At 40.1% G+C, this 23,333-nt stretch overlaps 1 protein-coding gene across 11 annotated transcripts in view; it reads left to right on the top strand.

The window, feature by feature from the left end:
* CSGALNACT1 (chondroitin sulfate N-acetylgalactosaminyltransferase 1) overlaps nucleotides 1–23,333 on the top strand; it is a 379,255-nt gene that overhangs the window by 326,757 nt on the left and 29,165 nt on the right. For all 11 annotated transcript variants that reach the window (XR_012513249.1, XM_074384017.1, XM_074384016.1 and 8 more), the window contains one exon: nucleotides 960–1,061. Coding sequence is in view for 10 of the 11 variants with exons in the window: in XM_074384017.1 (XP_074240118.1) it covers nucleotides 960–1,061 (102 nt within the window). In the remaining variant the exon portion in view is untranslated. The remainder of the gene's footprint in view (nucleotides 1–959; nucleotides 1,062–23,333) is intronic.

Raw genomic sequence — 23,333 nt, 5'->3', positions numbered from 1 at the left:
ATGTATGTATACAATATGTGCATATATGTGTATATAAACTGATTTACACACATGCTTATATTTACATATCTATGCATATACACATATTTACATGCACATATATACATACATACACATTCACACATACACGCCTGCATTTACATACATACACATATGCATAAATAAACTCAACCCTCAGCAGAGGATCTTCCCAGATTAGCTAGGGCCTTCTCTTAAAAAGACCCAGAAAAAAAACAAATCGCTAATGTGGAAGAGCAGGTCAGGACAAGGCCAGAGCCAGAGGTCTGGCTCCAGGAGGGTGCAGCGAAATGGTTGCTTTGTCAGATCTCTGGAGCATGGGGTACCTGGAATCATCAGAGTCACGGAGAGGAGAAATAGGGATGTGGGGAAGGTGACTGTACCTGCTTGGGAAGGGTGAACTTCAGTGACTGTGTCTCTGCCTTGCCATTTCTTCAGACAGTCATAACACTGGTTGCTTTCAAGACATTCTAGAATCCTAAACAAGAGAGTGAGTTTTGACCTTTGTTCATCCAGTCTTTAAGACTCTGTGTTTGGCCCACACACAAAAAGAGTCATGGGCAAGGATTCTCGTCTCATCCTCTCTGCACTTGAGCTTTCTCGTCTTTTGTACTTCAGTGTCTTCTTATAGGGAAAAACCAGGGACCCATTTCCATGACACTGTCTGGCCCCAGTGGGCTAGGCCTGTGGCAGATTGGACCTGAGGTGCCTTGCATCTGAGTTTTGATTTACTGCGTATTTAAATTTCCTTGTCCCGATAAGATAAATACAAATACAGGCATTTGGAATGGCCAAGAAGAAAGGTTCTGGATTCCCCTGTCTGTTTCCTGGAAGCTTACTTAGTTTCCTTTAAGACCCTTTCACACTTTATGAAAAGGCATTTGTGCTGTGTCTGTCAGTGTGAAAACAGGCACCAGACATGTGTGTGTTTTGTTTTCCAGGGAAATGTGCATCGAGCAGGATGGGAGAGTCCATCTCACTGTTGTTTACTTTGGGAAAGAAGAAATAAATGAAGTTAAAGGAATACTTGAAAACACTTCCAAGTGAGTACAATATAGAGCTGTCCTAAGGAGTCATAGTAACTGAGCTGAGAAGACACATCCAAGGCTGAAACTTTGGCTTAGTTTAATTTTCCTTTACACTGTGGGTGAACTGGGATCGATTGATTGCTGGCTGTGTGCAGGGAAAAATCTGCCCTCTTCTTCTCCAGAAAACTACCCTATCTGACATTGGTTTTCAGTGTGTGGGGGTGATGACTTTGATAGTGGAGATAAACTGCACAGCAAGGATGAGGGGAGTGTGAGCTTCATTGAGCTTCCACATAACTGGATGCCATCACTTTTAGCACCATAGATGCAGGGACTTCTTTATGTTGCAGCTTAGAAATTAGGGAGAGTACAGCTTTGCAGGGAGCTCCGTCTCAGCCACAGCGTCAGAGGCTGAGTGAAGTCTATGCTCAAATCTCATCCACTTAGCAAATAGTCTCAGCCTTTGGGCTTTCATTTGTTCGGTGTTTTGAGACATTCAGGGGAAACCAGAAGTGGTAGCCAAGGCAGGATCCTTAATCAAACCTACTCAGTTGATTACAAATTATTTAACCAAAAACTTGAGACCTCCAGTTGTACGTTTATACCTAGTTGATCAGTTGCATGGGGAATAAATCTATTCAAAAGTGGCATAGATGGATCTTTTTCCCTATCAAAATAAATGAATAGGCTGGGCACCATGGCTAACGCCTGTAATCCCAGCACTTTGAGAGGCCGAGGTGGGTGGATCACATGAGGTCAGGAGTTAGAGAACACCTTGGCCAACATGGCAAAACCCCATCTTAACTAAAAATACAAAAATTAGTCAGGTGTGGTAGCAGGTGCCTGTAATCCCAGCTACTTGGGAGGCTGAAGGAGGAGAGTTTGAACCTGGGAGGCAGAGGTAGTATAGTTTGAAATCAATGAGCTGAGATGGCCCCGTTGCACTCTAGCCTGGGAGACAAGAGTGAAACTTGGTCTCAAAATGAATGAATGAATGAATGAGTAATCCCCAGGGCATCTTCTCCCAGTAAGGAAGACAGAATGGCACTGCACACTGGCCTGTATTTTGCCTTGGATGTTTACAGGGGGAGATTTCAGTAATCAGGTGGGTAGTTTATACATAAGTAAAGTTTTGAGTATGTCCAGTGTTACTCAGGGGCAGAAATAATCTGAATAGGTCCTTATGATTTAGATATAAATAGTACCCTCTGTTTTTAGTTTCTGGCAAATGGTAATAGGATGATAGTTGAAAGATAAGATTCTAAGATTGAGTGTACTTTTTCTTTATTTTTATGCTTTGTTACTAGTTTTGTATTAATGGGCCCAAGATCTGAATGCTAGTTATAATTATTCAAGCCTTCTTTTTTTAAATTGTACTTTAGATTCTGGGGTACATGTGCAGATCATGCAGGACTGTTGCATAGGTACACACATGGCAATGTGGTTTGCTGCCTCCATCCCCCCATCACTTACATCTTGCATTTCTCCCCATGTTATCCCTCCCCAACCATCCCCACTCACTATCCCTCCCTTGGCCCTGCTTGGGGGACCCCAGTGTGTGATCCTTCCCTCCCTGTGTCCCTGTGTTCTCATCGTTCACCACCCGCCTGTGAGTGAGAACATTCGGTGTTCTGTTCTTGTGTCAGTTGGCTGAGAATGATGGTTTCCAGGTTCATCCATGTCCCTACAAAGGACACAAACTCATGATTTTTTTATGGCTGCATAGTATTCCATCATGTACATGTGCCACATTTTCCTAGTCCAGTCTATTATTGATGGGCATTTAGGTTGGTTCCACATCTTTGCTATTGTAAACAGTGCTGCTATGAACATACATGTGCATGTGTCTTTATAGTAGAATGATTTATAATCCTTTGGGTATATACCCAGTAATGGGATTGCGGGGTCAAATGGAATTTCTGTTACTAGGTCCCTAAGGAAATGCCACACTGTCTTCCACAATGGTTGAACTAGTTTACACTCCCACCAACAGTGTAAAAGTGTTCCTATTTATCCACATCCTTTCCAGCATCTGTTGTCTCCAGATTTTTTAATGATCGCCATTCTAACTGATGTGAGGTAGTATCTCCATGTGGTTTTGATTTGCATTTCTCTAATAATCAGTGATGATGAGCATTTTTTCCTATGTTTCTTGGCCTCATATATGTCGTCTTTTGGAAAGTGTCTGTTCATATCCTTCACCCAATTTTGGATCAATGTGTTTGTTTGTTTGTTTGTTTTCTTGTAAATCTGTTTTAGTTCTTTGTAGATTCTGGATATTAGCCTTTTGTCAGATGGGTAGATTGCAAAAATTTTTTCCCATTCTTTTGGTTGCCAGTTCACTCTAATGATTGTTTATTTTACTGTACAGAAGCTCTGGAGTTTAGTTGGGTACCATTTGTCTATTTTGACTTTTGTTGCCAGTGCTTTTGGTGTTATAGTCATGACGTCCTTGCCTATACCTATGTCCTAAATGGTTTTGCCTAGATTTTCTTCTAGGGTTTTTACAGTGTTAGGTCTTATGTTTAAGTCTTTAATCCATCTGGAGTTAATTTTAGTGTAAGGTGTCAGGAAGGGGTCCAGTTTCTGCTTTCTGCACACTGCTAGCCAGTTTTCCCAACACCATTTATTAAATAGGGAATCCTTCCCCCATTGCTTGTTTTTGTCAGGTTTGTCAAAGATCAGATGTGTGGCATTGCCTCCAAGGCCTCTCTTCCATTCCTTTGGTCTATATCTCTGTTTTGGTACCAGTACCATGCTGTTTTGATTATTGTAGCCTTGTAGTATAGTTTGAAATCAGGTAGCGTGATGCTTCCAGCTTTGTCCTTTTTGCTTAGGATTGTCTTGGCTATGTGGGCTCTCTTTTGGTTCCATGTGAAGTTTAAGGTGGATTTTTCCAGTTCTGTAAAAAAGGTCATTGGTAGCTTGATGGGGATAGCATTGAATCTGTAAATTAGTTTGGGCAGTATAGCCATTTTCATGATATTGATTCTTCCTAACCATGATCATGGAATGTTTCTCCATCTGTTTGTGTCCTCTCTTATTTTGTTGAGCAGTGGTTTGCAGTTCTCCTTGAAGAGGTCCTTTACATCCTTTGTTAGTTGTATTCCTAGGTATTTTATTCTCTATGTAGCGATTGTGAATGGGAGTTCACTCATGATTTGGCTGTCTGTTAGTCTGTTATTGATGTATAGAAATGCTTGTGATTTTTGCACATCGATTTTTGTATCCTGAGACATTGCTGAAGTTGCTTAACGGTTTAATGAGATTTTGGGCTGAAATGATAGGATCTTCTAAATAGACAATCATGCCATCTGCAAATAGAGACAATTTGACTTCTTCCTTTCCTAATTGAATACCCTTTCTTTTTTCCTTGCCCAATTGCTCTGGCTACCACTTCCAATACTATATTGAATAGGAGTGCTGAGAGAGGGCATCATTGTCTAGTGCCAGATTTCAAAGGGAATGCTTCCAGTTTTTGCCCATTCAGTATGATATTGGCTGTGGATTTGTCATAAATAGCTTTTATTATTTTGAAATATGTTTCTTTGATAGCTAGTTTATTGAGATTTTATAGCATAAAGGGTTGTTGAATTTTGTTGAAGGCCTTCTCTGCATCAATTGAGAGAATTATGTGGTTTTTGTCTTCTGTTCTGTTTATGTGGTGAATTACATTTATAGACTTGCATATGGTGAACCAGCCTTGCATCCCCAGGATGAAGCCTACTTGATGATGGATAAGCTTTTTGATGTGCTTTGCAATCGTTTGCCCATATTTTATTGAAGGTATTTGCATCTGTGTTCATCATGGATATTGGCCTGAAGTTTTCTTTTTTTGTTGAGTCTCTGCACGGTTTTGGTATCAGAATGATGTTGGTCTCATAAAATGATTTGGGAAGGATTCCCTCTTTTTGGATTGTTTGGAAAAGTTTCAGAAGGAATGGTACCAGCTCCTCTTTGTATGTCTGGTAGAATTCAGCTGTGAACCAATCTGGACCTGGGCTTTTTTTTGGTTGGTAGACTATTAATTGCTGCCTTAACTTCAGCCCTTGTTATTGGACTGTTAAAGGTTTCAACTTCTTCCTGGTTTAGGCTTAGGAGGGTGCAAGTGTCCAGGAATTTATCCATTTCTTCCAGGTTTGCTGGTTTACATGCATAGAGTTGTTTGTAGTCATCTCTGATGGTAGTTTGTATTTCTGTGAAATTGGTGGTGATAGCCCCTTTTTCATTTTTTATTGCATCTATTTGATTCTTCTCTATTTTCTTTTTTATTAATCTGGTTGGTGTTCTGTCTATTTTGTTGGTCTTTTCAAAAACAAGCTCCTGGATTTATTGATTTTTTTTAAAGGTTTTTTTTTTTTTTTTTTTTTTTTTTTTGGTCTCTATCTCCTTCAGTTCTGCTCTGGTCTTAGTTATTTCTGGTCTTCTGCTAGCATTTGAGTTATTTTGATCTTGCTTCTCTAGATCTTTCAATTTTGATGAAAGAATGCCAGTTTTAAATCTTTCTTCAATTCTCTGGTGGGCATTTATTGCTATAAATTTCCCTCTAGACACTGCTTTAAATATGTCCCAAAGATTCTGGTACATTGTGTCTTCATTCTCCTTGGTTTCAAAGAACATCTTTATTTCTGTGTTCATTTCAATTATTTATCCAGTCAATATTCAGGAGCAGGTTGTTCAGTTTCTATGAAGTTGTGTGCTTCTGAGTTAGTTTCTTAATTCTGAGTTCTAATTTGATTGCCCTATGGTCTGAGAGACTGTTTGTTATGATTTCCGTTCTTTTACATTTGCTGAGGAGTGATTTACTTCCAATTATGTGGTCAATTTTAGAGTAGGTGCAATGCGGTGCTGAGAAGAATGTATATTCTGTGGATTTGGGGTGGAGATTTCTGTAGATGTCTGTTAGGTCCACTTGGTCCAGTACTGAGTTCAAGTCTTGAATATCTTTGTTAATTTTCTGTCTCACTGATCTGTCTAATATTGACAGTGGAGTGTTAAAGTCTCCCACTATTATTGTGCAGTAGTCTAAGTCTCTTTGTAGGTCATTAAGAACGTGCTTTATGTATCTGGGTGCTCCTGTATTGGGTGCCTATATATTTAGGATCGTTAGCTCTTCCTGATGCGTTGATCCTTTTACCATTATGTAATGCCCTCCTTTGTCTCTTGATCTTCGCTGGTTTAAAGTTCATTTTGTCAGAGACTAGGATTACAACTCCTGCTCTTTTTTTTCTCTCTCTGTCCATTTGCTTGATAAATCTTCCTCCATCCCTTCATTTTTAGCCTATGTGTGTCCTTGCGTGTGAAATGGGTTTCCTGAATACAGCACACCAATGGGTCTTGACTTTTTATCCAATTTGCCCGTCTGTGTGTTTTGATTGGTGCATTTAGCCCATCTACATTTAAGGTTAATATTGTTATGTGTGAATTTGATCCTGCCATTTTGATGCTAGCTAGATGTTTTGTCTGTTAGTTGGCACATTTTCTTCATTGTGTTGATGGTCTTTACCATTTGGTACATTTTTGGAGTGGTGGGTCCTGGTTTTTCCTTTCCTTGTTTAGTCCTTCTTTCAGGAGCTCTTTTAGGGCAGGCCTGATGGTGATGAATTCTCTCAGCAATTTACTTGTCCCTAAGGGATTTTATTTCTGCTTCACTTATGAAGCTTAATTTGGCTGGATATGAAATTCCAGGGAAAGTTGCTTACTTTAAGAATGTTGAATATTGGCCCCCACTCTTCTGGCTTGTAGGGTTTCTCTGGAGAGATCCATTCTCAGTCTGATGGGCTTCCCTTTGTGGGTAACGTGACCTTTCTCTCTGGCTGCCCTTAGCATTTTTTCCTTCATTTCAACCCTGGTGAATCTGACAATTATGTGCCTTGGGGTTGCTCTTCTTGAGGAATATCTTTGTGGTGGTTTCTGTATTTTTTGGGCTTGTATGGTGGCCTGGCTTGCTAGGTTGGAGAAGTTCTCCTGGATAATATCCTGAAGAGTGTTTTCCAGCTTGGATTCATTCTCTCCATCACATTCAGGTACACCTATCAAATGTAGATTAAGTCTTTTCATGTAATCCCATGTTTATTGGAAGCTTTGCTCATTACTTTTCACTCTCTTTTCTCTATTCTTGCCTTCTCACTTTATTTCATTGATTTGATCTTCAGTCTATGATATCCTTTCTTCTGCTTGGTCGATTTGGCTATTGAAACTTGTGTATGCTTCATGAAGTTCTCATGCTATGTTTTTCAGCTCCATCAGGTTATTTATATTCTTCTCTAAGCTGTTTATTCTAGTTAGCATCTCATCTACCCTTTTTTCTAGGTTCTTAGTTTCTTTGCATTGGGTTAGCACATGTTCTTTCAGCTCTGAGAAGTTTGTTAATACCCACCTTCTGAAGCCTGTTTCTGTCAATTCATCAGATTTATTCTCCATTCATCTTTGATCCCTAGCTGGTGAGGAGTTGTGATCTCTTAGAGGAGAAGAGGCATTCTGGTGTTTGGTGTTTTTATCCTTTTTGTGCTGGTTTCTTCCCGTCTTAGTGGCTTTATCTACCTGTGGTGTTTTTAACTGGTCACTTTTGGACGGGGTCTCTGAGTGGATGTCCTTTTCATTGATGTTGAAGCTGTTTCTTTCTGCTTCTTAGTTTTCCTTCTAACAGTCAGGCCTCTCTGCTGCAGGATTGCTGGAGGTCCACTCCAGACCCTGCTTGCCTGGGGATCACCCATGGGGCTGCAGAACAGTAAGGGTTGCTGCCAGTTTCTTCGTATGTTATCTTCATCCCAGAAGGGTACCCACCAGATGTCAGCCTGAGCTTTCCTTTATGAGATGTCTCTTTGGGTATACAGGGGCCTGAGAGTTGCTTGAGAAGATAGTCTGTCCCTTATAGGAGCTCAGGTGCTGTGCTCGGAGCTCCGTTCTTCCATGCAGAGCTGCTGGGCAGATACCTTTAAGTCTGCTGCAGTGGAACTCATAACCTCCTCTTTTCCCAGGTATTCTGACCTAGGAAGGTAGGCCTTATTTATAAGTTTGTGATGTGCTGCTGCCTTTTTTCAGAGATGCCCTGCCCTGCACAGAGTAGTCTAGTCACAGTCTGCCAGCAGAGGTGTTGCTGAGCTGCTGCAGGCTCTGCCCAGCTGCTGTATGAACTGCCTCAGTATTGGTGGACTGCCTCGATAGCTGTGGACACTCTTCCCCCCAACTAAGCTGGACCGTCCTGGGTCCAGCTGTGCTTGTTGTGAAACTTTCAATCCAGAGAATTTCGTATTTCTTGTTCTGTGGGGGTGGTACCTGCCGAGCCAGATCACCTGGCTTCATCTCAGCCCCCTCCTTTCAGTTGAATCTGCAGCTCTGTCTCCCAGGTGTTCCAGGCACCAGTTGAAATGGCTGCTCATGTGAGTTTCTGTGTACCAACCCATGGCACCAGCCATGCTGAAAAGTCATGGTGCTTTTCAGCCTGGGAATCTCCTGGTCTGTTCGCAGTGAAAACTTGTTTCAAAATGCAGGGAGCCCTCACCCTCTGCTGTGTTCTTGCTGGGAACTGCATTCTGGAGCTGTTCCTATTCTCCCATCTTGGATGCTCTCCCTCAAGCATTCTTAACCAGAAGATCAGCAAACTACAGCTCACTGGCCAGATTTTATCTTGCACCTGTCTTTGTAAATAAAGTTATATTGGAATATAGGCATGCCCATTTGTTTACATATTATGTGTGGCTGCCTCCATCTGCAGCTGTTTAGGCCAGTAGCACCGCAAAGATAGTATGACTCACAAAGCCTAAACTGTTTACTGTCTTGTGCTTTATAGAAAAATTGTGCTGATCTCTGCTCTAAAGCAGTAATGAGTTGACAGTTTAAAACTAGCAACAACTTGAAGTTATGGCCTGTGTCTAAGATCAAATAGAATAAAATAATTGAATATCTTAAATGCAAGTAAAATAGAAATTCCTTAACTCCAGGACATTAAAATGTTCTCATCTCTGCTTACAAATGAAGAGCGTGAATGATAAAAATTCATGTCCTCTGCCCAGCAGGTAGGTTTTAACAACTCCATCAATTTCAGTTCCTAGACATAGGTTCCTTAAAATTTCCCAGATGATTCTAACGTTAAGCCACAATTGAGAATCATTGTACCAGAAGGCGGTAGGCTACCTTGGGGCTGCTCCTTTAACTGCAGCCAGGTGGCTGCTCCACCCCAAGGGATTTTAAGTAGCTCCCCAGGTGACTCTGAAGTGCAGCTAAAATTGACAGCCTCCTTCCTACTGGGTATGGCAGATTTCTAGCACATCAAACGATGACCAGACATTTGCTGAGGGTTACCCATAACCAAATTTACATGAGTCCCATGGATAAGTAGAAGGACAATTTAGACCCCTTTTAGTGACTAGAATGCTTAAGGTTGTACTTTTATCAAGACGTTCTTCTCTATATCAAATTACCTGGCAAACTGAATTCTCAATCAGAAGGTAGCTTGATGAGCAAGGAATGCATAGAATCTGAGTAAGAAGAGTAAAATCATTTGAGTGGTAGAGATGGTTTGCCTCAAACTTTGGCAGACATCTAGTCATCAATCTACCCAATTCGCTTTATGCTAGAGACCAAGTTGATTGGTGTTTAAAGTAACGCTACAGGCCAGGCATGGTGGCTCACGCCTATAATCCCAGCACTTTGGGAGGCCGAGACAGGTGGATCATGAGGTTAAGAGATTGAGACCATCCTGGTCAACATGGTGAAACCCGTTAGCTGGGCATGGTGGTGCACACCTGTAGTCCCAGCTACTCGGGAGGCTGAGGCAGGAGAATTGCTTGAACCCAGGAGGTGGAGGTTGCGGTGAGCCGAGATCGTGCCATTGCACTCCAGCCTGGGTAATAAGAGCGAAACTCCGTCTTAAAAAAAAAAAAAAAAAAAAAAAAAAGTAACGCTACATAAGCTTTGGTAAAATTAACCTGAACTTCTTGAGTTGTGTATGTGTACCTGGTAGACCAGTTGCATAGGGAATAAATCATTTTTCTGTGTTGATATCCTCATTCTGTTAACCAGAGATAGCTGTAATGTCGATGTCACTGATGCTTTGGGGCATGTCCTGCCTTCTGTCTTGGTGTTGCTTTGATCAAGCCACTCTTATAGAAATGCCCAGATGTCTGCTGACAGCCTCAATTGACTTCACACTACCACACCACTCTTCACCTTCTGGATCAATCCTTCCTCACCCACTGCCTTAGCCTGATCTCCAGACGGGTTCTTACTTCTAATCCTGTCTTTATGACTTACTGCTTCCCAGCCAAACTGGGAGCAGAATTTGATCTTCAACTTCACTCCCATTGTTCACTCTTTTAGGGATTTCTTCTTCCACTCTCCTTTTTGTTTACTCAAACCCCAACCCCCATCCCACCCCACCTAAGTCCTCACCTCTGGAGCTCTTCCTGACTCCCAGTTCTTTCCTCTCTGAACTCCAATTGTACTCACTTTCTGTACCTCTTATATCTGGCACTTGGCATATGATTTGGTGATTTACATTACTTCCTGTTGTCTTAACTTTGCGACTAGATTATAAGCTGCTCAATAAGTGATACTGTGTCTCATGACTCTTTAATTCCAGCCCTTAGCACAACACCATACATAGAAAATGTTCAAGGTTTGTTCATCAAGTGAAAAATAATGCCACGTATATAGTAAATTTGTGCACATAGTAATGTATTTTCATGTGTCTGTTTGTGTTTGAGACAAGATCTTGCTCTGTCACCCAAGTTAGAGTGCAGTGTTGTGATCATTCCTTGCTGCAGCCTCCAACTCCTGGGCTCACGTGCTCTTCCCACCTCAGCCTTTTTAGTAGCTGGAGCTACAGGCATGTGCCACCGTGCCTGGCTAATTTTTATATATTTTTCTGTAGAGACAGAGTCTCCTTATGCTGCCCGGGCTGGTCTCAAACCCCTGGCCTCAATGATCCTCTGGCCTCATTTTCCCAAAGTGCTGAGATTACAGGTGTGATCCTCTACCCCCAGCCTCCTGTAGTAATCTAAATATAAGCTTGTACATGAAACTTTCTTCAAGTATGTTTAAACCATTTTAAGGTGATAAAACTGTTGTTTAGAGGGGTCTTATTTCTGAATGATAATATAATTTGCATAAATTATATTACATTACTGTGTGCACATAGTATTGAATATTATCTGATGAGATAGACACTTTTATGAGCCCTAGTTTATAAATGAAGAAACTGAGGTTTAATGAGGTTGTTGTTCAGGCTGTCATCCCTGGTATATGGGAGAGCCAGAATCAGAAGCTCATAATAAGTTCCAGACACAGTGTTAGCATAGCACCACATTTTCTTTCTAATATGCTCCCTGCTAAAACCCATAGCTGTTAGTTGAAAGTAGTAAGATTTATACTCATACTAAATAAAATTTGTGTTATTTGGTAATTAGTATTGTGATTAAGCTGTTCTAAATCCAGCTAAATGCCTATACTTTAATATCTCTTTAAAAACCTTGTTTAGTGACCACTGTGCAGTATTTTACACTCCCTCTCCGTAGGTTTATGCTTACTCAATTGAGCTTTATATTTCAGTTGATTGCTATAGATCAGTGTTCTGCAAACTGCAGTTTGTGATTTATTAGAGGGTTGTGAAATCGATTTTGTGGCTTATGTCCAGTTTTTAAAAAACTGAAGTAGAATAGGATAGAAAATATCACAGTGAATCACAAGTCATAAGGATGAATATTCTTTCATGAAAATTTAATTTCTGTGTATATGCATGTGTGTGTACTGCATATGGATGTGTAATATATTCCTTTGTAATGATCAGGGTCAAAATTTTTGCAAGCCACTACCATAGATAGCAATGCAAATCAGTTCTCAATATCTGATTGTTACTTTACCGATTTTTTCAAGCGTCATTTAATCTCAGATTGGCTCAGTGGTTCTTCAATATACACATCCTTTGGAATAACCTGTGGTGCTTTTAAAACTGCAGATTCCTGGGACGTAGGCCTAGAAATCCTGAATCTGTGGGCCTGGAAGAAGCCTGGGAACCACCACTGAACTAGTTCCACATGTGATGCTGATGTGGCTGGTTCATGGACCATACTATAAGAAATGCTGCTGTAGGTAGATGCTTGCTTAGAGCTATGTAATAGGAAAATTATTTTTAAGGTAACTGGTAGATAAATTGGCATTTACTACATTGCAGGTTCATCTTTTCCCAATCACAAGGACATGAAAATATCCTTCAGAGGAATCGTCTCTGAAATTGAGATGCTAGAAATGACATACTGCCTTGCTAGAGAGTGTATATAATGCTAGGAGAGGACTGCTGTTGTTATCAGGGACGTGTCTTGCCAGTGCATGTGTCAGCATTTTGCACCTTTTTGAAGGGATTTGTTTGACAGATACCTCCAGGAAGATTTTATCTGGGGAAAGGGTTTGTTCCAGGATTTTTGTTTGTTTGTTTTCAGGAATGTGAGCAGCATTGTTGATTTGCTTTTATTTTTTTTTAAGCATTTTTAGTTAGCAGTCTTAGTCACTAAAATGAAATAAGCTGCAAAGCAGATCCCTCTGAAGAAGACAGGTAATCTCAGACCCTGAGAAACAGAGTAGCACCTTGCAAATGATGGCAGCATCTCAGGCCTCTGACCATCTCAACTGGCATTTGGCAGAGGCTGAGCTAAGCATGATTCTGCTTGGTCTGCCAACTCTTTACAGAGATATGCCTGCATTCTGAATTGTTTACTGGGGATTCGAATGTGCCATGTAAATTATAATATTGTGAAAATGTTAATTTCCTGAGTGTGATGATTTTATTTTTCTAATGAACCAGTAGAGTATATTGGTTCTTGATATACATGTCTTCAAGGGTGAAGTTGTCATGATGTCTGCAACTAACTTTCAAATGCTTCAGAGATATGGCAAAATGTTAACACACTGAATCTAGACAAAGGGTATGTGGGCACTTAGACTATTTTGACGGTTTTTCTTTGAAGGTTTAGAGTTTCTCCAAAGAAAAATATATTAGGAAAAACAATTCAATGATATTACTTTATGCAATGGCACTGTTTAAAAGAAAGAAGACCAGTGGTAGCAGTAAAAATGATGGAGTAAAGACCTCTGCAAACACTCCTCTTCACAAAAGCAATGAGAAAATTGGTAAAAAAAAAAATGCATTTTCTTGGAACTCTCTAATCAACCAAAGCTTGCAACAATCTGGAAAGCATTTATCCAAGAAACATGGCTGAATTTTGGTGTGAAAGGGAGTTTTAGGGAGGTTTAACTTGCTCTATTCCCATCCCCCACTCCACCTCTGCAGTAACCTTGAAATCCAGCAGCCTGCAAGCACAGCAATCACCACAGCCTGGCAACCACTGGTGGAGCAAAGTAGGGTTGGACATCCTTTAAAACAGGGGTGTCCAATCTTTTGGATTCTCTGGGCCACATTGAAAGGAGAATTGTGTTGGGCCATACATAAAGTACACTAATGATACCTGATAAACTAAAAATAAAATAAAATAAAACCTTATAATGTTTAAAGAAAGTTTATGAAGTTGTGTTGGGCTGCATTCAAAGCAGTCCTGGTCCAAATGTGGCCCACAGGCCATGGGTTGGACAAGCTTGCTTTAAAGCATCACTCCCAGAGCACTGTCATTATTTGAACTGTCTGGAGGTTCCCTGGAAGACACCACTCACAAAGTTGTCTTGATTTGGCCTGACTCAGAGCTCTTCCAATGCAGAAAGTGTTTTCTTCAGGGAGGGCATTTGTCAAAAACAATTATAGAAAGTGTTTAAATTTGTGGCTGCCTGAGGCAGTGGTTAAGAATTGGGGCCAACAGTAGACTAATCAAAAAGCTAAAAAGGCAAATCTGGGAAATGAGATATTCATAGGGGCTTTGAAAAGCTTCAGCACATGCCTGAAAACCCAAGTGCCATGGACATCTCTAGGTCTGTACACCGACTTAAAACCTAAGTATGTCCTAAACTCTTATTTGTGGCTGACCTTCTGGCTCCGTGCAAGCAAGAAGTAAAGGATAAATAGGCCATTGATTCCCTGGCTGAGTGTTGAAGGTATATCCCAATATGCAAACAAAATCCCTTGGCAAAGTCTGAGAGACTTACTGGTTCCAGGCTTCAGGAAATTATTGTTTACTCATTAGCTGGCCATTAAGTGGTCACACAACTAAGAATATAGACTTGACAGAATTAGTTCAGAAAAGTCACTAACCAAACAACAAACCTGTGGGAAGGAGGAGATTCTAATTTCTAGCATTGCCATAATGCCTTTTTTAAAATGTTCGATTTTTAGCAAAAATTATGAGGCATGTGAAGAAACAAATTAAGGCTCATGCACAAGAAAAAAAAATCAGTCATTAGAAATTGCCTTTGAGGAAACTCAGATGTTTGACTTAATAATTGAAAACTTTATATCAGTTGTATTATGTTCAAAAAAGTAAAAGGAACCACATTTAAAAAACTGAAGTATATGACAACCATGTCACACCAAATAGAGAATGTCAACAAACAGGAAGAAACTATTTCAAAGAACCAAATAGAAATCCTAGAGTTGAAAAGTACAGTAACAAAAATGAAAAATTAATAAGAGACAGGAGGCTTAACAGCAGGTTTGAAGAAGCAGAAGAAAGAATCGCTGAACTTTAAGCAACTGTGATGATTAAGCCTCAGAAGCACAAGAAAGAATGAAGAAAATGAACAAACCTGAGATTTGTGGGATACCATCAAGCATACATGAATAATAGGAGTCGAGTAGGAGATGGAGAGGGGGGCATAAAAATATTTGAAGAAATAATGGCCAATAATTTCTCAAATTTGATGAAAAACATTAATCAACATAATCCCAAATAGGATAAATTCAAAGAAATCCACACTAAATGTATCATAATCACATTTTGAAATTCAAAGACTGAGAAAGAATCTTGAAAGTGGCAAGAGAAGAAACTCATCTGGTATGATGGATCCTTTACAAGATTAATAGCTGAATTCTCATCAGAAACAATGGCGACCAGAAAGTGGGATAACATATCCAAGGTCAAAAAAAGGCTTCAACTAATAATTATATTGCCAGTAAAACATATTTACAAATGAAGGCAAAATTATGACATTTCTAGATAAACAGAGAGACTTCGTCACTAGTAAACATGCCCTGTATGAAATAGTAAGAGGAGTCCTTCGGGCAGAAATGAAAGGACAGTAGACACTAGCTCAAATCCACATGAAGACATAAAGACTGCCAGTGAAGTAACTGCATAAGCAAATATAAAATGTATTTTTGTGACTTTTTTCTGCTGATTTAAAAGACAGCTGCATAAAAGAATTATAAATCTGTGTTGATGGGTACATAGTGCATAAAGATGTAATATTAATACAATAGCAGCATAGAGGAATGGAGAGGGAACAGAAAATCTGACTAAAAACAAGCAAATAGATTGATTAAAAAAAAAAAAAAAGATTCTCACAGAGAAAGCCCAGACTTCACTGCTGATTTCTACCAACTGTTTAAAGAATTAACACTAGTGTGTCACAAACTCTTCCAAAAAAGGTAGAAGAGAGAGCAGTTCCCAACTTATTCTTTAAGGCCAGCATTACTCTGATAACCTAACCAGACAAAGGCAGAACAAGGAAAGAAAAGTATAGACCAGAATCCCTATGAATATAAATGCAAAAATCTCAAATACTACCAAACTGAATCAAACAAAATGAAAAGAAATTAAATGCTATGAACAAGTGTGATTTTTTTTCCAGGAATTCACAGTTGGCTCAACATACAGAAATCAATGAAATATGCCATGTTAATAGACTCAAGGACAAAAATCACATGACTATCTCAATATGCATAGGAAAACTTTCCTTAAAAATCCAACATTGTTTTACAATAAAAATCCTCAAACTAGCAATAGAAGACAGCTTCTTTAACCTGATAAAGGACACATACAAAAGACCATTATGAAAAGCATCATACTTAATTAAAGTGAAATACTGAATGCTGTCCCCATAAGATCAAGAACAAGACAAAGGTGTCTGCCTTCACTACTATTCATGGTTTTACTGGGTATTCTAGCCAGGACAATTGGATTTAAAAAAGTGAAATAGCAGGCATCCAAATTGGAAAGGAAAAAGTAAACTCTATTCACAGATGACATAATCTTCTATATAGAAAATTATAAGGAATTAAAAAAAAAAAGCTATTAGAGCTCATAACAAATTCAGTAAAGTTGTGAGGTACAAGATCAATATGCAAAGGTTAATTACATTTCTATACATGAGCAGTAAACAATATGAAAGTGAAATTAAGAAAATAACTCTCAGTAATATACAAAGGATTTAAAACTGTAGGAATAAACGTAACAAAAAAGTGTAAGAATTATATGCTGAAAACTACAACACAACTTTGAAAGGAATTAAAGAAGGCCTAAATAAATGGAAAGACATACCATGTTCATTAATAATCTTCAGATGACAATACTCATTCAGTTGGTCTACAGTTTTAGTACAATCCCTATTAAAATCCAAGCTGACTTTGTAGAAATGGACAAGCTAATCCTGAAACTCACATGGAAATGCATGGACTCAAAATGCCAGAAAAGTCTTGAGAAAGAAAACAAAATTGGAGGACTTATACTCTCAATTTTAAAATTGACTCTAAAATTACAGTAGTTAAGACTTTGCTACTGGTATAAAAATATACATATAGATCAATGAATGGAAAGGGAGAGTTGAGTAATAAACCTATACATTTATGGTCATTTGATTTTCAACAAGGGTGCCAGACAATCCTATGAGGAAGGAATCATTCAGAATCGTTCTGGGACAACTGGATATTCATGTGCAGAGAATGAATGTTGCGTTCTGTAGTTAGTAGGTATACATCCATCATACATATAAAACTTGGAGTCAAAATGGATCAAAGACCTAAACGTAAGAGCTACAATTACCAAAGTTTAGAAGAAAACGTAGGTGTAAGTCTTCATAACCTTGGATTAGGCAGTTATTTCTTAGATGTGACTTTTAAACCCTGGAAACTAGAAAACAAGCAGATAAATTGAACTTTATTAAAGTTTGCTGCTACCATAAAAGTGAAAAGACAGCTTATATAATGGGATAAAATATTTGCAAATCATAATCTTATAAGGGTCTATATTCAATATCTAGAGAGATAATTTAACAGTAAAAAGACAACTGAATTTAAAAATGAACAAAAGACTTGAATGGACACAGGACAAGACAGTCAGCATCATTAGTCATTAGAGAAATGCAAACCAAACCTACAGTGCAAGCCACACCCACCAGGATGGCTATAATCCACAAGTCAATCACAGCTGCCTCTGAGAAGGCAGAGAAACTGGAACTCTTATTACTCTTAGGAATTAAAAATGGTGCAGCCGCTATGGAAAACAGTGTTGCAGTTCTTTATGTGGTTAAACATAGTCTCATTATCTGACCCAGCAGTTCTGATCTCAGGTATATATCCAAAAGAATAGAAAATAAGTATTCAAACGAATGATTGTACATGAATGTTCATAGCTGCATTATTCACAATATCCAAAAGGTAGAAACAGATATCCATCAGTGGATGAATAAAAAGCAAAATATGACATAGCCATACAATGGAATATTATCCAGCCATAAAGAGTGTGAAGGACTGATATATGCCACTTTGTTGATGAACCTCAAAAACATTGTGCTAAATGAAAGAAGCCAGATGTAAAAGGTCAATAATGGCCAGGTGCAGTGGCTCACACTTGTAATCTCAGCACTTTAGGAAGCCAAGATGGGCAGATCATCTGAGGTTAGGAGTTCAAGACCAGCCTGGCCAACATGAAGAAACCCCATCTTTAGTAAAAATACAAGAATTAGCCAGGCGTGGTGGTACACACCTGTAATCCTAGTTACTTGGGAGGCTGAGGTGGGAGAATCGCTTGAAACCGAGAGGTGGAGGTTGCAGTGAGCCAAGATTGCATCACTGTATTCCAGCCCAGATGACAGAGTGAGGCTCTATTCTCTAAAGGAAATAAACAACAAAGGTTAATGATGTGTAATCCCACTTACAGGAAATTTTCTTTATGATTTCCTTTTGGGGTGATGAAAACATTTTGTAACTAGAAAGCGGTGATGATTTACAACATTATGAGTGTACTAAATGACATTGAGTTATACACTTTAATTTTCTGTTATGTGAATTTTAACCCAACAAAAAGTATACATATACAAATGCATGCACACACACACACACACACACACACACACACACACACACACACATACACATCGTGTCTTATGCTAAAAGGGCGTTTTGCGTTAATCGGTATCTACATGCCTTATGTGTCCTCTGCAGAGCCAGGCATACTTTTCCTCTGTGGACCAAATTGAATGTACAGTAGCTTATTTAAGGTGTAAAGGAAGCATTGTACTTAATGATGTAAAAGTGCAGTACCCACAATGTGCCAGGCCCTATATGTAGGGCAGCTTACTCCAGGCTTTTTGAGGAGTCTCTGATATGCTTTGGCTATGTTCCCACCCAAGTCTCATCTTGCATTGTGGCTCCTATAATTCCCACATGTTTTGGGAGGAACCTAGTGGGAAAGAATTGAATCATGGGGGCATTTTCCCCCATACTGTTCTCATGGTAGTGAATAAGTCTGACAAGATCTGATGGTTTTACAAGGGGAAACCTATTTTGCTTGGTTCTTATTCTGTCTCACCTGCCACCATGTAAGACATGATTCTGCTCCTCCTCTGCCTTCACCATGATTGTGAGGCCCCCCCAGTCACATGGAACTGTGAGGCAATTAAATGTCTTTCCTTTAGAAATTACCCAGTCTTGGGTATGTCTTTATCAGCAGCATGAAAAGAGACTAATACAGATTCCGATGCTGGTATATATGTGGGCATTGTGTGGGAAAGGGAGGAATGCGTGCCTCAGGGGGCAGGGCAAGGCAGGAGCTAGGAGTTACCCATCCAGACTTGATGGAGCAAGGAGAAACAGCACATGTAAGAGGTAAGTCTGAGGATGGCAGCTGCCTGCAGGGGATTCTGAGGAGAGAGAGCAAGGATTGTGTCCTCCTGGGGTAGCAGCCTTCAGCCTCTGGCCAGGTTCTTGATGTGTGTTGTCCTACACCTACCATGAGACTGCTTTCCTCACCTGGGGCATGGGGATATTCACTGATTAGGAAGGAAGCTACCCTTCCTCACTTGCCCTGTGCACAATGACTCTCATTTCCCTGTGGCAAAGGTGCGTGAGGGTTTCACATCGTGTTCTGATTGCCACCCCCTATTTTTCTAAGGAAACTCCATGCTGGAGTCCTCAGGTCAGGTCTTTGAATCTCATCATTTTTCTGTGCATCAGCAAATGTGTTTTGTACCTGCTAAAGCGGGCTTTGATTTCTCCATTTAAAACATAAGCAAACAAAATTATGCATATTCAGTGAGAAAGAAAAGACAATCTGAGCATGAAGCCTGAAAGATGGTGCACTCTGATTAGCTGATGCCTGCATTGTGACCATTCTGAGGTTCAGAAACATTCATTTGCTCTTAATGGACTGTGCCTCATGCTCACATGAAGTTTTAGAACCCATGGAAAGACAAAAATGAAATTCCTAAAGAAACTTGCTAAACAGTCTTATAGAAACTCAGAATCTGGAAGATTCTAAATTATTTAAATAGCCTACTATGAAAAATTGGATGATACCATGTTGAGCTTAAATTCTTCACTGTATTCAAATATTTTCAATAAGTAGAACTCATAAGTGATTTCAATATTTAGAGCTGTGAGATTTAAAATCATGTATTGGATATAATAGTTACTTTCTATGTAAATTTTTAAAGATTTTTTTAAATGAAAGACTATTGTGAGAAGTGTTAGATTAAGAGAATTTCCTTGCAATTGTGGGGAAAAGTCTATTTAGAGTAAATCATATTAGACAGCAAGAGCTATCATTTTTAATCCAGCAATTCTGGGAAATGCAAGTCAATTAGGGAAATTAAATCTCTGATAGAAAGAGTAGCTTTCTCAGGTCATTATAACCTCTAGAAAAATGACTTTGTGTAACTTAGAGGAATCCCCATGCACCGGATTTATTATATAAAAACAGGAATTGAGTGGGAAATGGAAGAGTTTTGTCAGTTGATAATACAATTCAAGAAAAGAAAATAATTATGAACAAATCATGAGATCTTAGTGGAAGTACACGCTCTCTTCATAACAGGAAATTATACAATATAAAATGTGGTGCCCCCATCCTACCATGACAAATGCTCATTACTTTAGGACAATACTAAACATGTTTCTTTGTATGAGTAACTTCAATGTATTGAACCACATTGCATTGTGTTTTTGTCATCTCTTGTTTTCTGTTATTTACAAATTTTTCATCTTCTTAAAAGCTTAGGTTTGTGCCTGTCCTTCAGAATCCTTTGGTCACAGCCTCTTTCTGGTGTTGGTATATACACAAGGGAGGGGTTTTTCTGGTGCACCTCTGAGTGGGTTGAGCTTTCTTTGGCAAGAAGGCTTCAGGCAGCACCCCCCTCAGGACAGATCTGACATGTTCCTGTGTTTTCCATTTGTTCAGCTCTTGATTCGTCCAGTGAATATCAGTCACCCTATATGTGCCAATTATTGCATAGTGCTGGATAATCTCTGAAGGCAGAATAAAAGAAAGTAAGGCAATTGCTGTCCTTGAAGGGTGTGGAAGCTTCTAGAGCAGCTCATACAGATCTGTGCAAGAAAAGGCACATGAAGGCACCAGGACACAGAAAGAGGCAGGACTGGGTCAAATGCTGGGAGCTTAGAGTGTGCACTTCCGCTTTGCTGTAAGGCACAGGAGGGGCAATGATGCTTGACATGGGCCTTGAAGACTGAGTGATGTTCGCAAGAGTTGTTGCAGAAAGAGCATTCGGGGAAGAGAACGGTGAGCAGATAGGAAGCCCTAGCCATGTCCGCACCTTGGTGACATGTCTATTATATAAACCAAAAAGAGCCTGAGGAAAGGCTCAGTTGATCTGAGGTTTATTTAGTCAAGGTTGACGATGTGCCTGGGGAAATCACAAACCACAGGAGCATCTGCCATCTCTCCTTTCTCCGAAGGGGATTTTGTGCAGCTGGGTATTTAAAGGGGAAAGAGCAAGGAGGAGGAGGAACAAAGGGACCTACAGTAGGCATTGAGGTGGATGCTTGTAATCTTGTGAGGCTCTGATTAGCCTCAGTAAATCTATGTTTTACGTGTGAAAAGAAGGAACAGAGGACAAAATCCATTCTGCATTGCCTCGTTCTCAGTAAATCTACATTTTACATATGATAAAATGAGTATGTAAAGGGGAGTCAGGAAAATGAGACTGTCACAGGGTTGTGAAGTTACAGCTGCTGTTAGTGAACTGCAGGAAAATAGTTTTTTGTTTGTTTGAGACGGAATTCGGCTCTGTTGCCCAGGTTGGAGTGCAATGGCACAATCTCGGCTCACAGCAACCACCACCTCCCAGAGTCAACCAATTCTCCTGCCTCAGCCTCCCGAGTAGCTGGGATTACAGGCACCCACCACCATGACTGGCTAATTTTCTACTTTTAGTAGAGATAGGGTTTCACCATGTTGGTAAGGCCAGTCTTGAACTCCCGACCTCTAGTGATCTGCCCATCTCAGCCTCCCAAAGTGCTAGAATTATGGGCATGAGCCACTGCACCTGGCCAGGAGAACAGTAACTTAGTTCCTAAGCTTAATTTTCTTTTTGGCATGGTGAGTTTGGTGCCCTGAGATTCTGTTTTTCTTTCACAATTGTAAACATCTACTGGCTGGTCACTGGAGAAGTGGGTGGTGGGGAAGCAGGAGAGATAATCAAGCAGCATATCTGGCTGGGCACCACCATAGTCTGCATTTGGATATTGTAGCCAGTGGCCATGCTGTGTACCTTCCCAAATCACACTATAACACTACCTTGGGCACCTCAGTGATTTGAGTTGAAATATGTCATTGTGTTTAAATGGCTCTAATGCCTTTTAATTCACTGTTGAGCAGGGTACACTCTAGTCTAGTAATGGAGTTCCTGGCCAATGAGCACTGTTTAAAAATGAAGATACAGGGCATTGATAAGGGCCTGATTATCTTGAAGAAGCCAATTCTTCCTCATCTTGCCTTTTCCTGTTCTGGAAACTGCATGGCCAGTACTGATAAGTTTCAGATGAGGAGGCTGCCCCACCTCTAGGCCAGAAGGTTTGGCAATGTATTAATTTCTTTGTTTTGGAAAAGACAGGAAGTTGTCTTGATTTTTTTTTTTCTTGTTTTTTTCTAGCTCAGTTCTCTTTCTTGGCAGAGGGTGCTTGTTAATTATCAGAGGCTCTTCCTGATGGCAAGAAAGGAGATGGAGGGGTTCTTTCAGATAACTGGTTTGTTGGAAGAGAGCCTTGGGTTGAGGAATCAGGAGGGAAAATGTACCATTATTCATCCTCAGACGGACCCCTAGCTGAGCATAATGGCCTGGCAGCCACCCTGGGAACCACAGATGGATGACAGAGTTAGCACTCTGGGCTCCTCCAGTGTTCATAACCGGCTGATGATGCTTCCCAAGTCAGCAGTGTCTCTGTCCTCACCCTGCCTTCTGTGTACACTCATACTAAGCTCTCTCATAGGGCCTGGTGAGTTGTCAGGGCTTTAGAGCAGCGCTAACATGGACCCATACTGCCAGGCCAGCAATAATGACATATATTGCCTTCTGACCAGTGTTGATTAGTGTGGATGAAAGTGCCATGCAAAGCTAGATCAGGGCAGAGCCCTGTGTGGGGCAGGTAGAACAGGCAAGCAGAGGTTTCTGGTGCTGTGTGTCTGTGCACTGGCCCCAGTGTTGTCCACATGGAAACAGTGCATGGACAGAGCTGGGTACCACTTCCCAGGGCTTTCTGTGTAGCCTGTGAATTTGAAATGCATATTCAGATTGGGTAGTGCCATGGATATAACATGCGTTGTCTTATCCTTGCAGAAAGGTTGCATGAAGAGAAAGGAAACAGCCTTTTGCATTAGGCCATATAAAGCATTCCCCAGCATCCATTTCCTGAATTTTCTTTCTCTAGAAGCAACACATCAATAGAAGCATAGGAGTTTATATTTTAAGACTTAAAAAAAGTTCTTCCAAATTAAGGTCATCTCAAACACTAGGTACCGTGGATTCTTCCTATGACTGTGACCAACAGGAAGCCCAGCCCATCCCCAGTCCTTTGCTTCAGCAGAGGAGAGAACAGCATTTATTAGCAAGAGCTTATGCCAGGGTTAGGGGATTTGTGTACAGAATAAACTAGATTAACCTGTGCTTTGGGTAAGC

Source organism: Saimiri boliviensis, chromosome 13, assembly GCF_048565385.1.
Source record: "Saimiri boliviensis isolate mSaiBol1 chromosome 13, mSaiBol1.pri, whole genome shotgun sequence".
Classification (NCBI taxonomy): domain Eukaryota; kingdom Metazoa; phylum Chordata; class Mammalia; order Primates; family Cebidae; genus Saimiri; species Saimiri boliviensis.
The sequence above is the reverse complement of the archived record's forward strand: the minus strand, read 5'-3'. Positions and strand labels throughout refer to the sequence as shown.